Genomic DNA, 15,465 nt, shown 5'->3' on the forward strand with positions numbered 1-15,465 from the left:
CCACAGGTGGACTCTAATCAAGTTGTAGTGACATCTCAAGGATGATCAAAGGACTCTGGATGCGCCTGAGCTCAATTTGGAGTGTCATAGCAAAGGGGTGTGAATACTTATGTCAATTAGATATTTCTGTATTTCATTCTCAATAAATGTGCAAACATTTAGAAAAACATGTTTTTACTTTGTCACTATGGGGTATTGTGTGTAGATGGGTGAGAAAACTCCACAATTTATTCAATTTTAAATTCAGGCTGTAACGCCACAAAATGTGGAATAAGTCAAGTGGTATGAATACTTTCTGAAGGCATTAATTATATATGGCAAAATAACTATATATATCTTAATTTAGGATAGTAAATGAAACAAATGCTGATTGTTTCAATAATCACATTTCTCTCACTGAGATTTTAAAAAATGCTCCTAAACCCAATTTAACCAGTCACTCTAGACTAGAGCGTCCATAGGGTCTGTGCATCAAGCTGAACGTTTGACGTCCCTAATCTTATAACTATTAGGTTAACTGTCTAAAATGTGCTAAATGCTCTATAGTTTGGTGTGCATTTGGTTGGCTAATTTAGTAATCTAGCTAGCTAAGTGGTTAGCTTCTTGCAATCAAGCTCTTCTTGGTACAGCAGAGAATTCCCCCGGATCAAGAGACTTGCAGTCTAACATTTGTTTTGTGTGTGCAGAAAACTGTCAGTAGCATTTTCGAGTTGCTTGTATAACTTTATGTGCTGGGATGTCTGTCCTGCAAACAGTTTATGTCAGGGGATTTTACATGTACTTGTTAGCGTTGCCAATCTTCGGATTGAAAATAGCGTCCCTTGTGTTCAGTGCCTGTATTACCGAATATCCCAGGATGGCACAAGGTTGGCATGACAATCTGGATACCGCCCAAGCCTAGTATATACAGCCTGAAACCAATGCCTGCAAAATTGTGTAAATCAGTAGAGGCTACTGAGGGGAGGACGGCTCATAATAATGTCTGGAAAAGAGCGAATAGAATGGCATTAAACAAATGGAAACAATGTGTTTGATGTATTTGATACCATTCCACCAATTCCGCTCCAGCCATAAAATTGCATTTAAACTTACTCTACAGGTTGACTGTGCGGTTTGTCCGTCAGCTGCTCGAAATTTTAGACAAAATATCCACAGGAAAGTATTGTTTACCAGACTTTCTAGAGAGCCTGTAGGTAAATGGTTCAGTTCAGCACCAAGATAAAATTAGTTTTATATTGGATAAAATCGGTTCTCTCATCAATAGCTTTGAACCAAGCATGCCATGACAATGAACATTTTATATTCTGAATCAGGGGAGGATGAAGAACAATCCACACTTTTATTTTTTTAACATTGAAATCCTAATACAAAATAAATACAAAAGTCACACTAAAAAAATACATCAATTGTTCTCCATCCAACCTGATTCATTGTCATGGAATGCTTGGTTCAAAAGCTATTCGAGAGAACCTAATATCCAATATAAACCACATTTTACCTTGGCTTTCCAAAAAGTCGGGTAAACAATAGCCTACTTTCTTGTGGATTTTTGGTCAAATTTCGAGCAGCCGAAGGACAAACCACACAGACACCCGGTAGAGTAAGTGCAAATGTAATTGTATTCAACATTCTGGCTTGTAAGGATTATTTACACGATTTTGCAGGCATTAGTTTCAGGCTGTATATAGACTATGGAACATCATGCATGACCAAGTGACACTTTGGAGTGGACACACTAGGCTACTGTGTCCCATCACACCTGAGTGTCACGTGTGATGAGAGATGCAACAGCTGGAATCTTCACTGTGATTACTCACCTTCTTCATTATGCCAGTCTTCCTCTTGCTAAAAGTTGTGTATCGCCTCAACTTGTTGTCGATAAATTCCATTTTTATCTTCACGCGTCCACGTGTCTTCTTCCCTGGCTTTGCGCCAGCAACACCTCCAGGGACTACACCGTAAGCCCCCGGTGGTACCCCGGTCCCCTGCCCTGTCACCGCAGCCTCCATCTCCAGTCTCTCCCGCTTTACACCTCTTCTGTTGTCCCTGATTGAACCCATCGTGTCGTCATCATCCCCCGAGTCCGAATCAGCGTCTGACCCACTGCACCCCATCGGCGCACACTTTTTGTCCGGGTCGTACCGGCTGCCTCCGTGAACCCCAACTCCCGTGTTCAGACTTCCGATGCCTCCCTGGCCGGCGGTCTGTAGAGTCGTCAGTCCCGTCCCGCTCACTGGTCTTGCCCCACCTCTTGGACCCACTTCTGGACCATTGCCCCCCAACATCCCAACCGCACCGGTGCTGTCTCTGACCCCAGTTGTCGTTTGCACTGCTCTGACCAACACTGGGCGAATCCCACTCCCAATTACCCCAGAACCGTGACCTGTGTTACCCCTGACAGACGCTGACCCGTTTCCAGATGGTGCTGATCCAGCCTGGCTTGGTAACATTCTATTTAGAGGACCCGGTTTCTGAAATCGCCAGCCGACTGCTGGAGCGCGTGTTAGTAAAATTACAACACAGCTCATGCAACCCAACCACCAAAAAGGTAAACAAACAGCGAAACTGCGGATACTGCAAAATTGGCGTCTGTTTGAAACCACCAACGCAAACTTTCAAAAGTGATGCTGCCCCTAGAACTCTTCAACCCGGTTCAGTTTGGCTCAACCTCCTCTATTTCCAAAACTCAGAGCAATTTCTCAAAAAGGAAAAAGCGAAGAGCCCATTCGTTATTACTCCGCCATGTCATGTAGTTCACACTGTAAACGCTTAAAATGTCGTCGGTATCCGCCTTCAATGCACACACGCTGCAAATATTTAATCGAATATCAGTCTTTTAGCTGTGCATTTGCACACAAACATGATGCCTTTTGAAATAACGTATCAGAGAGTGGACTAATATTACAACCCAAGAACTACTTTCCTCCTTATAAAGAGATACAATGTTTCCTTTTATGGAGTTGTCTCTCCTTATTTGGCGAGTCACAGCGCCGTCTACGGATTGGCGGATGAGGATCTGAGTAGAGCTACCATTGGTCAATACAGCATGTTTATTAGAATAAATACCAAAATGGTTGCGCTGTACACGACGTCAGGCAATGAGATATTGAAATAACAAAACATGCATGCCCTCAAAGCAGCATAGTATTTAATTTGTATCAAGACAGTAAATTAAGGGGTATAATAATAGTATAATAAACGTGTTATTGACGATAATAAACGTGTTCTACATAAGAACAGGATAGTGGGTCTTAGAATTTACTACATTTATCTTAGCTGAATAAATGGTGGTACTATCTAAAATATCACATTTAGAAAATAATTCAAAAGCAGATTGAATTTGAAAATGTTGATAAAAACTTTATCTGATGTTAATAGCCTAAATCATTTTGGTATAATCTTGTTAGACTGAGTGATATTGGATGTTGTTAAACGCTTAGTAATAAAAGGTTATAACTTTACATATTAGAGGGAATTAACACTCATCCTTACATAAATCACCTTCAATCAAGGGCCATGAACAACAAGCCCAGTAGATCATTGTAGAAAAAATCAGGCCAATCAAGGGTCAATGTCATCATTAATGATAAGCTGTAGGCCTACCTATCACAGGCAACAGAATATTGGGAGCACAGTAGGATCACAGTATTACACCTAAATATCCTCTATACCTATGCAGATACTCCATGGGGAAAGTATTTGTAAGTATGAGTCCAACTAGCTCACCCCATATCAGTTCCCCCCCCAAAAATGTTTGGTTGTTGAGGAGGATGCACATTTACAGCCTGAACCATACACTGCTTAGGCTCTCATTACATGTTTTTTAAAGCTCTGTCCTTCTAGGAAGGGGTAGCAACAAAATTGGGATGTGAAGTTCTGTGTCAAGTTCTGTGTCATCCCAAGATCCTGTTGCCTCCAGCCTCGATCCTGTGTGACCTTCCATTCATGTAAACACACATCAGAGACAACACAGCTCTTATAGACCCACAAAGTACAGACCTACAATGCCACCTCCCTAAAGCCTCAGAGGGGAATTTGTCAAACAATCTTTCTTTAACTTCTACAAAGTTCCTTACACGGCTGGCTCTTCAGTGTCTCCAATCTCTCCAGTCTACATGGCCCTGTACACATAAATTCAGGTTGGTCAACTGATGTACAACCCATTTGACACAATGGCTGTGGCACAACTGATATTTTTGTGATACAGTGGAGAGTTAGTCTGCACAAAATGTGTACACAACCATTGTGTGGCGTCTCCACAACACTAGTGTAATTATTTTTGTACAGAAAAACGCTCCAATTTATCACAACCATCCACTATTAGAGAAAAGGGTTCCAAAAGAGTTATTTGGCTGTCCCCATAGGATAACCCTTTTTGGTTCCAGGTAGAATAACCCTTTTGGGTTCCATGTAGAACCCTGTGTGGAAAGGGTTCTACATTAAACCCAAAAGGGTTCTACCTGGAACAAAAAAGGGTTCTTCAAAGGGTTCTCCTATGGGTACAACCAAATAACCCTTTTAAGTTCTAGATTGCACCTTTTATTCTAAGAGGGTACATGCAAAATGTGTTGTACATCAGTTTTACAACTTGAGTGTGTATGGGGCCAATCAGAGTGAGTTCTATGTAACACAGCAATTAGAAAGACGAGACACCTTGTTTAAAAACACGTGAAACTTTATTGATAGCAGCTTGTATACATTGTGGTTACTGTGGCCATTAGCTGAAGCGGATTCAAAAACAGCCTAAGTGTGAGCATCTAGCGTTCATAAAAAACTAAAAACAACTTTGCACTAAAAACCATATAAAAAAGCAAGGTCTTTATAAACAAAATAGGCCATTGCATTTTGATTAGACATTGTGAAAAGGGAAGGAGCGAAAACAGCTAATAATTCTTCATTTACCAGGCACTTAAGAGTCCCTTGAAGAGCATTGGTGACTTGTAGTCAGACTCTCTCATCCATCTTTCTTCTTTGTAACAACACATGTATTACCATACTGACTGCATTACTGAGATGAATCATAAGATACTGAATACATATGCAACTGCATTAAGTGATCAAAGTACCTTTTTATGAAAAAAGACTGTTAAAAAAGACAGGACCTTCATAATAAATAAACAGGTTCCCGTAAGTACATCCTTCACAATATGATAGTAATAAAAAGGGATATTTTTAAGTGAAGTTAGTGCATGGATTCTACATTATGTACACATCGCCTGGTGGAATGGTCCACGTCGCAACATTGCACAAAATCATTGGACCAGATAGAAAGGAAGGGGAATTGTGATTGGACCTCTGAAGATAGCATGGTAATACATGTAATATGTGGTCTATTATATGGTAAATTCCATCAATGATGGTCACCATTGAGCACCTCAGAGTTCAAATGGCATGCTCAGAAGAGATTAAAAAGTGCACACAAACAAAACTCTCACTCACTCTAAATATTCCTTGGCTATAAATTTGATAGTACTTTTGTTCATGTGAAGTTCATATTTCACACAGACAAGTTAATCCACTGAGTTCCCCAGACACAATATGTAACTGACTATAAAATAAAGTTAAAACTTTAATATTACAGTTGAAGTCAGAAGTTTACATCCACCTTAGCCAAATACATTTAAACTCAGTTTTTCACAATTCCTGACATTTAACCCTAGTAAAAATTCCCTGTCTTAGGTCAGTTAGGATCACCACTTTATTTTAAGAATGTGAACTGTCCGAATAATTGTAGAGATAATTATTTATTTCAGCTTTTATTTCTTTCATCACATTCCCAGTGGGTCAGAAGTTTACATACACTCAATTAGTATTTGGTAGCATTGCCTTTAAATTGTTTAACTTGGGTCAAACGTTTCGGGTAGCCTTCCACAAGCTTTCCACAATACGTTTGGTGAATTTTGGCCCATTCCTCCTGACAGAGCTGGTGTAACTGAGTCAGGTTTGTAGGCCTCTTTGCTCACACACAGTTTTTCAGTTCTGCCCACACATTTTCTATAGGATTGAGGTCAGGGCTTTGTGATGGCCACTCCAATACCATTGACTTTGTTGTCCTTAAGCCATTTTGCCACAACTTTGGACGTATGCTTGGGGTCATTGTCCATTTGGAAGACCCATTTGCGACCAAGCTTTAACTTCCTGACTGATGTCTTGAGATGTTGCTTCAATATATTCACATAATTTTCCTACCTCATGATGCCATCTATTTTGTGAAGTGCACCAGTCCCTCCTGCAGCAAAGCACCCCTACAGCATGATGCTGCCACCCCTGTGCGTCACGGTTGGGATGGTGTTCTTTGGCTTGCAAGCACCCCCTTTTTCCTCCAAACATAACGATGGTCATTATGGCCAAACAGTTCTATTTTTGTTTCATCAGACCAGAGGACATTTCTCCAAAAAGTACGATCTTTGTCCCCATGTGCAGTTGCAAACCGTAGTGTGGCTTTTTTATGGCGGTTTTGGAGCGGTGGCTTCTTCCTTGCTGAGCGGCCTTTCAGGTTATGTCGATATAGTGTAAATATAGGACTCGTTTTACTGTAGATACTTTTGTACCTGTTTCCTCCAGCATCTTCACAAGGTCCTTTGCTGTTGTTCTGGGATTGATTTGCACTTTTCGCACCAAAGTACGTTCATCTGTAGGAGACAGAACGCGTCTCCTTCCTGAGCGGTATGATGGCTGCGTGGTCCCATGGTGTTTATACTTGCGTACTATTGTTTGTACAGATGAACGTGTTACCTTCAGGCGTTTGGAAATTGCTCCCAAGGATGATCCAGACTTGTGGAGGTATACCATTTTTTTCTGAGGTCTTGGCTGATTTCTTTTGATTTTGATTTTACATTTAGATTTTCGTCATTTAGCAGACACTCTTATCCAGAGCGACTTACAAGTTTTCCCATGATGTCAAGCAAAGAGGCACTGAGTTTGAAGGTAGGCCTTGACATACATCCACAGGTACACCTCCAATTGACTCAAATTATGTCAATTAGCCTATCAGAAGCTTCTAAAGCCATGACTTAATTTTCTGGAATTTTCCAAGCTGTTTAAAGGCACAGTCAACTTAGTGTATGTAAACTTCTGACCCACTGGAATTGTGATACAGTGAATTATAAGTGAAATAATCTGTCTGTAAACAATTGTTGGAAAAATTACTTGTGTCATGCACAAAGTAGATGTCCTAACTGACTTGAAAATAAACTATAGTTTGTTAACAAGAAATTTGTGGAGTGGTTGAAAGATGAGTTTTAATGACTAAGTGTATGTAAACTTCCGACTTCAACTGTATAAACCTTCATGCGAAACCTTGTCCATTTGTGCTTCTACCCTGATCTTTGCCTCTTCAACATATATCAGAACAACAGTTCAGACAACAGCATCAGTGGCACACATTAGACGCTGCACATTCCAAGTCCGAAACAAACTACAGTGCCGTGAAAAAGCATTTGCCCCCTTTCTGATTTTCTCTATTTTTGTATATTTTTGATACTGAATGTTATCAGATCTTCAACCAAAACTAAATATTAGATAAAGGGAACCTGAATGTACAAACAAATATATATACAGTTCATGCTTGAAAACCCACAAATGTCGCTGAGTTACAGCAGTTCTGCGTGGAATTCCTCCACAGTGACTTGACAGACAGATCAACAACTACATGAAGCGTTTGGTTGGAGTCATTGCAGCTAAAGGTGGCACAACCAGTTATTGAGTGTAATGGGGAAATTACTTTTTCACACAGTGGCACTGGGTGTTGCATAACTTTGTTTATGAAATAAATGAAATAAGTATGTCATTGTTGTGTTATTTGTTCAGTCAGGTTCCCTTTCTCTAATATTAGGTTTTGGTTGAAGATCTGATAATGTTCAGTATCAAAAATATGCAAAAGTAGGGCCTCCCGAGTGGCGCAGTGCATCGCAGTGCTTGAGGCATCACTACAGACCCGGGTTCGATCCCAGGCTGTGTCACAGCCGGCCGTGACCGGGAGACCCATGAGGCGGAGCACAATTGGCCCAGCGTTGTCCGGGTTAGGGGAGGGTTTGGCCGGCCGGGTTAAGCGAGCAGTGTGTCAAGAAGCAGTGCGGCTTGGCAGGGTCGTGTTTCGGAGGACGCATGGCTCTCGACCTTCGCCTCTCCTGAGTCCGTACGGGAGTTGCAGCGATGTGAGAAGACTGTAACTACCAATTGGGGAGGAAAAGGGGTAAAAGTACACCCCCCCCCAAAAAAATATATAATAAATAAATATATATATATATATATATATATATATATATATATATGTAAAAGTAGAGAAAATTATAAAGGGGGCAAATACGTTTTCATGGTACTGTACATACAGCATTCAGGTGGTGAGTCCAGTGCAACACATACACAAAGTGCCCCCTGCTGGACAAAAGTATCTTAAATTCTCCTCCTGGATTAGTTGTGGGGATTTAAGGGTTGGTAGATTGAGGTCCAGGTAGGCAAGTAGAGGCACTGTAGTACTTATTGTTCCTGTGCTGCAGGGTCATAGAGGAGAGGGAGAGCATATCTGGGACACCCCCTGAGAGACCCATGCCAGGCATGGGTACAGTAAAACCACATGAGCCAAGAGGGACAGTGTCAGTGGGCATGCCTTCCATGCTGCAATTAAGGCAAATGTAAACTCCTGGCACTCCTCCTCACATGAAACCATCTACACACATGCAAGGGTATAAAAAAGTATTATCTTCTTCTTCTTATCCACACGTCCTTAGAAATAATAACTCCTCGCCACCCCCCTCGTCCCTGAAATGTGTGTGACTCAGAATCCAGCATTTCTGTGTTCATTTGGGAGGGGGTGGGGGGCAGATGTCACCCCTGGAGGTGGGGTGGGGTCAGTTTTCCTCCTCTCAGACTTTGCTGTCTGAGGGCAGCTCCTCCAGGGCGTTGACGACCTCGCTGAAGGAGGGGCGCTCTTTGAGACTGGGGGCCAAGCAGCGGCACATGAGCTTGTAGACTTTGGAGGGGCAGCCGTAGGGCATGGGCAGCTTAATATTGCCTGCCTGAAGACCTGAGGAGAGAAGAGTGGAGCAGAGAGACAGGGGAGGTTAGACTTGGGAGACAGAATGTACAGGTCAATGTGATTTGACTCATTCACTCCATTCTTATAGAGCAATGAGTCAAATCATCAAAAGAATGGAGTAAAGCTGGTTCTGGTAGGGATTTCATAAGAATGATTGGGCAGACAGCCTGCCCTCAGCTTGATAATAACATGATGATACTGTATGTGCCACTTAGCAGACACTTTGTCAAGGTGACCTACAGTACAGTGTATCTCAATACAATGTCAAGCAAATACAAGTTGTTCTCTTAACAGAACCATAAAAATTATTCATCACAGTTCTGCGATTGTCACTCGAGAATAGCTTGAAGTTACCCCAAGAATAGGAGAGTGGCCGTGTCCGAAATCTGTCTTGCCTACTACTTACTAAAACTGTATACTGTGCACTAATTGTACTACATACTATTTAGAATGTACTGTTTAGTAAAAACATAAGTACACTACAGTATATTGATATTTTACATATGTAAAATATCAACATACTAGGCTCATCCATACTGAGAATGCGTAATCTAATGCACAATTGCGTTGTTTCCCGCCATTCGTTCATTTTGGTACAGCTCATCACCTTATCTGATTATAGGCTGTTGTTAAACGCACGTCGGTCTGGAAAGACGATTCTCTTACTCAATAGTGTGGAGCGAATTCATACTAGATGAAAAGGCCAAATTAGTATGACATCCTGGCTTTTAAAACATACAACATTCTTGAAATTTCACATACCATAATAGGATAGGATAGGATTAACTTTAATGTCCCAAGGGGAAAATTGTCTTAGACACACAGTACTACTGTATACAACATAGACACTACATTACACAGTCAACATAACACATACATTGCACGTTACCCTTATCATCATACACTTCTCATATAGCCACATAAATAATACTGTGCTTATTCCCTTATTCTGTCAGTGGCATACTAATACAGCTCAGCTTTACTTATTGCCGTTTAGGTATTTGATGGACATGGGAATGAAGGAGTGCTTACACCTGTTCAACTTAGAGAGGAGGAAGGACCCTATAGCATCTGCCTGTGGGGAGGAGGGACCCTATAGCGTCTGCCTGTGGGGAGGAGGGACCCTATAGCGTCTGCCTGAGGGGAGGAGGGACCCTATACCGTCTGAGGGGAGGAGGGACCCTATAGCGTCTGCCTGTGGGGAGGAGGGACCCTATAGCGTCTGCCTGAGGGGAGGAGGGACCCTATAGCGTCTGCCTGAGGGGAGGAGGGACCCTATAGCGTCTGCCTGAGGGGAGGAGGGACCCTATACCGTCTGAGGGGAGGAGGGACCCTATAGCGTCTGCCTGAGGGGAGGAGGGACCCTATAGCGTCTGCCTGAGGGGAGGAGGGACCCTATAGCGTCTGCCTGAGGGGAGGAGGGACCCTATACCGTCTGAGGGGAGGAGGGACCCTATAGCGTCTGCCTGAGGGGAGGAGGGACCCTATAGCGTCTGAGGGGAGGAGGGACCCTATAGCATCTGCCTGAGGGCAGGAGGGACCCTATAGCGTCTGAGGTGATACTCAGAGTAAAGGACATGGGAGGGATCTGGTCTGATCTGATCTGAAATAATTTTCTGCGCTTGTCTGATAACGGTCTGTTCAAAAATAGACTGCAGGGAGGGATGTTGCCTCAAACCCATACAGTGACCTGTGAAAGTATTCACCCCCCTTGGCATTTTTCCTATTTTTTTGCCTTACAACCTGGATTTTAAATTGATTTTGGGGGGATTTGTATCATTTGATTTACACAACATACCTACCACTTTGAAGATGCAAAATATTTTTTTTCTTGTGAAACAAACAAGAAATAAGACAAAAAACAGAACTTGAGCGTGCATAACTATTCACCCCCCAAAGTCAATACTTTGTAGAGCCACATTTTACAGCAATTACAGCTGCACAACTCTTGGGGTATGTCTCTATAAGCTTGGCACATCTAGCCACTGGGATTATTGCCCATTCTTCAAGGCAAAACTACTCCAGCTCCTTCAAGTTGGATGGGTTCCGCTGGTGTACAGCAATCTTTAAGTCATACCACAGATTCTCAATTGGATTGAGGTCTGGGCTTTGACTAGGCCATTCCAAGACATTTAAATGTTTCCCATTAAACCACTCGAGTATTGCTTTAGCAGTATGCTTAGGGTCATTGTCCTGCTGGAAGGTGAACGTTCGTCCCAGTCTCAAATCTCTGGAAGACTGAAACAGGTTTCCCTCAAGAATTTCCCTGTATTTAGCGCCATCCATCATTCTGACCAGTTTCCCAGTCCCTGCCGATGAAAAACATCCCCACAGCATGATGCTGCCACCAACATGCTTCAGGGTGGGGATGGTGTTCTTGGGGTGATGAGAGGTGTTGGGTTTGCGCCAGACATAGCGTTTTCCTTGATGGCAAAAAGCTCCATTTTAGTCTCATTTGACCAGAGTACCTTCTTCCATATGTTTGGGGAGTCTCCCACATGCCTTTTGGCGAACACCAAATGTGTTTGCTTATTTATTTCTTTAAGCAATGGCTTTTTTCTGGCCACTGTTCCGTAAAGCCCAGCTCTGTGGAGTGCACGTCTTAAAGTGGTCCTATTGACAGATACTCCAATCTCCGCTGTGGAGCTTTGCAGCTCCTTCAGGATTATCTTTGGTCTCTTTGTTGCCTCTCTGATTAATGCCCTCCTTAACTGGTCCGTGAGTTTTGGTGGGCGGTCCTCTCTTGGCAGGTTTGTTGTGGTGCCATATTCTTTCAATTTTTTATAATGGATTTAATGGTGCTCCGTGGGATGTTCTAAGTTTCTGATATTTTTTAGAACCCAACCCTGATCTGTAATGACTCCAACCTGAGTGAAGAATGGCGGACGGAAGACAGGGTGGTGTGGCAGGTGCCGCTTCTCATTCGAATGCTGTAATTTTATCTAAACCATCAGGTGTACGCCGACCCCAGCTAAGTAACTCATGCAAAGAGTTAAAGCGCAATTATGTGTTTTATCTCCAGTACTCTGCCATGATTGTCAGTTATGTAGCTGCTCTACTGATAATCTCAGTGCGTCCTTGCTGGGATGACACAATCAGTCTACTACCGGAGAATATTAACACCAAACACAAACACATTGGTTCACCGTTCCACGGGAGCGGACAGTACACAGCATACCATAATGTTCTGAATAATGGCCAAGTCTACCTCGCTCCTTATTCTACTGAACCGCTTAGGCGCAACAAACACAAGTCCAACATTTATCGGAAACTGTTAAACTACCTGTTCACTACCCTCCTGCTCTCCGGGGATGTGCAACTCAATCCTGGGCCTAACATCACCGAGCCAGCGATACGCACCGGAGTGGAGGGCGGTGGATGGCCTCGTCCACTGATCGTCGCCGCTGTGGAGGTGGGTGAGTGCTATGGTCCTGTGGTTTCTCTCGACTCACCCGGCTCCAGGATGGATTTTGACTCTTCAAACATACCAAAGTCGCTATATGCGATCCCTGACTCTGCTTCTGGTATGCAAGCTGTTTTAATTAGTTTCCCGCATCCAGTGCAGGCGGGAGGGATTGTTAATTGCGCTACCGAACTGCCCCTAATCAAAACGAAACAAAACGGCCTAAACCCAGCCGTCAGAAAACACATAAATGTTTTTTTTTTTCAATGTGTCAATCACTCTCGAGTCATCTGGGACCCACGAGCTAAGCCCAAGGGACTACTAGGGGGGCACTTGAACATTCGTAGTGTCATTCCAAAAAGTGATCAAATTCAACATCTACTCACAGACTCCAACCTTGACTTTCTCTGCCTTTCAGAGACATGGCTCCATAGAAACTCTCCATCTGCTGCTTTGATTGTGCCTGGCTACAATGTTTTCAGGAGAGACAGGACTGAAGGAAGAGGAGGGGGTGTGATGATTTATATTAAAGAACATATCCGATGTAAACAAATTGAGTGGTCATGTGATAATGAACTAGAATGTATTGGCCTGAACATTACACTGTCTCCCCAAATGTCTTTTACCCTCATTGGAATGTATAGGCCACCTTCCACCAAAAGTGTGTTTTTTGATCAGTTTAATAACATGCTTAGGGAATGTGATTTTGGGAAAGAGGTCATCTTAATGGGAGATTTTAACATTAATTATGAAGACAAGTGTTGTAGGAAAACCCTCAAACGGATCACTAATACCTTTGACCTTACACAGCTAGTTAAAGGGCCAACCAGGGTGACTTGTTGCTCTAAAACACAGATTGATTTGGTGTTCAGTAATAAACCAGAGAGAGTGACTAAATCATTCAATATGGTTACTGGGCTATCTGATCATAATCTGACACTTATAGCCAGAAAGCTGTCTAAGAGCAGGTTTAACCTCTCTACTGTTAGAAAGCCTGATCAACTAAGAATACCTAAGAGTGAATTAAGCTATTTTGAAAATGCAATTAAGGGAATTAACTGGAATGATCTCTTGTCCTATGCAGACGTGGAAGCTGATAGTCAAGTTTTCTATCCACAATCCAGACTACATTAAATGGTTTCCTAAAGAAAATCAAATCCAAACCTGGCCAAAAGAGCACTCTTCCTTGGCTAAATGGAGAAATCTGGAAATTGATGAAAGAACGAGATTATTATCTAAAAATAGCCCTAAGATCCAAATTAGAGCATGACAGACGTAGGTTTACCATGTTGAGAAATAAGGTGATGAAAGAAATCAGACAGGCCAAGGCAAACTTTTTTATTAACATAATTGGTGAAGCAAAGGGAAATTCTAAACTGATCTGGGAGAATCTAAAAAAGTTAACAGGGAAAGACCATAGTAACACTGCAAAAAGACTAGAAATCATGGTGAATAACAATCTAACACAGGATGCAGTCGAAATAGCAATAGCCTTCAATTCCTACTTTATTGACTCTGTCAGGGTACTGACACAGAACCCCTCCACTGGTTTCTTGGGCTCAGTGCTAGTAAATGATGCTCAACCTGTCTTCATCATAAGGGAGGTTTCTGAGTCAAAGGTAGACAAGGTGATTAGCTCACTAAAGAACTCTAAAGCCAAAGATGTGTTTGGGATGGACTCTACCTTTCTTAAAAACTACAAAGAGTCACTCATTGGCCCCATTACTAAGGTCACCAACACATCTATTGGTCTCGGGGTGTTTCCAAGGGTATGGAAGTCGGCCATAATAACGGCCATCTTTAAATCAGGCGACCCTGCTGATGTGAGTAACTACAGGCCCATTAGTATACTACCTGTGGTGTCAAAGATTGTTGAAAAGTGTGTAGCAGAACAACTGATTGTCCACCTCAACAACAGCCCCTTCACATTACATTCCATGCAGTTTGGCTTCAGAGCGAAACACTCCACAGAAATGGCCAACTGCTTTTTTCTGGAAAATGTGAAGTCCAAGATGGACAAAGGGGGCGTTGTTGGGGCTGTGTTTCTGGACCTAAGGAAGGCTTTTGATACTGTTAACCATGAGATTCTCATCACAAAATTGTCCAAGTTCAACTTTTCCCCCGATGCCTTGAGATGGATGAAATCATACCTTGAAGGCAGAACTCAGTGTGTCAGAGTGAGCAATGAGCTGTCGCCCACTCTTAGCTATGATGTGGGTGTGCCCCAAGGGTCAATACTGGGGCCCCTCCTGTTCAGCCTGTACATTAATGATCTGCCTTCTGTCTGTACTGGGTCTGAAGTTCAAATGTATGCAGATGATACAGTGATATATGTGCATGCAAAGAACAAACAACAAGCTGCACAAGAACTCACTACTGTAATGGTCCAGGTTACAAAGTGGCTCAGTGACTCGTGTTTGCATCTCAATGTGAAAAAAACTGTTTGCATGTTCTTCACAAAGGGGGCAACAGATGCTACTGAGCCAGAAGTCTATGTGTCAGGGGAGAAGCTCCAGGGGGTATCTGATTTTAAGTACCTTGGCATCATACTTGATTCCAACCTCTCTTTTAAAAAGCATGTGAAAAAGGTAATTCAAATAACCAAATTCAACCTAGCTAATTTCCGATTTATACGAAATTGTTTGACTACAGAGGTAGCAAAACTGTACTTCAAATCTATGATACTCCCCCACTTAACATACTGCTTGACTAGTTGGGCCCAAGCTTGCTGTACAACAGTAAGACCTATTCAGTCTGTCTACAAACAGGCTCTCAAAGTGCTTGATAGGAAGCCCAATAGCCATCATCACTGTCACATCCTTAGAAAGCATGAGCTCCTGAGTTGGGAAAATCTTGTGCAATACACCGATGCATGTCTTGTATTCAAGATCCTAAATGGCTTGGCTCCCCCTCCACTCAGTATTTTTGTTAAACAGAAAACCCAAACATATGGCAGCAGATCCACAAGGTCTGCCATGAGAGGTGACTGTGTAGTTCCCCTAAGGAAAAGCACCTTTAGTAAATC

General features: G+C 42.5%; 2 protein-coding genes across 3 annotated transcripts in view; both read right to left on the reverse strand.

The window, feature by feature from the left end:
• LOC311136915 (serum response factor-like) overlaps positions 1-2,620 on the reverse strand; it is a 56,932-nt gene extending 54,312 nt beyond the window's left edge. For both annotated transcript variants that reach the window (XM_084171230.1, XM_084171229.1), the window contains exon 1: positions 1,818-2,620. In XM_084171230.1, the coding sequence (XP_084027356.1) occupies positions 1,818-2,528 (711 nt within the window). In that variant the 5' untranslated portion in view covers positions 2,529-2,620. The remainder of the gene's footprint in view (positions 1-1,817) is intronic.
• A 6,190-nt stretch (positions 2,621-8,810) lies between these two features.
• The window catches only part of ptk7b (protein tyrosine kinase 7b), a 246,799-nt gene continuing 240,144 nt past the window's right edge, over positions 8,811-15,465 (reverse strand). The window contains exon 20 of the mRNA XM_084171249.1: positions 8,811-9,025. Coding sequence (XP_084027375.1) covers positions 8,865-9,025 — 161 coding nt within the window. The 3' untranslated portion in view covers positions 8,811-8,864. The remainder of the gene's footprint in view (positions 9,026-15,465) is intronic.

This window comes from Coregonus lavaretus, assembly GCF_964263955.1.
Source record: "Coregonus lavaretus genome assembly, chromosome: 1".
NCBI classification, from domain to species: domain Eukaryota; kingdom Metazoa; phylum Chordata; class Actinopteri; order Salmoniformes; family Salmonidae; genus Coregonus; species Coregonus lavaretus.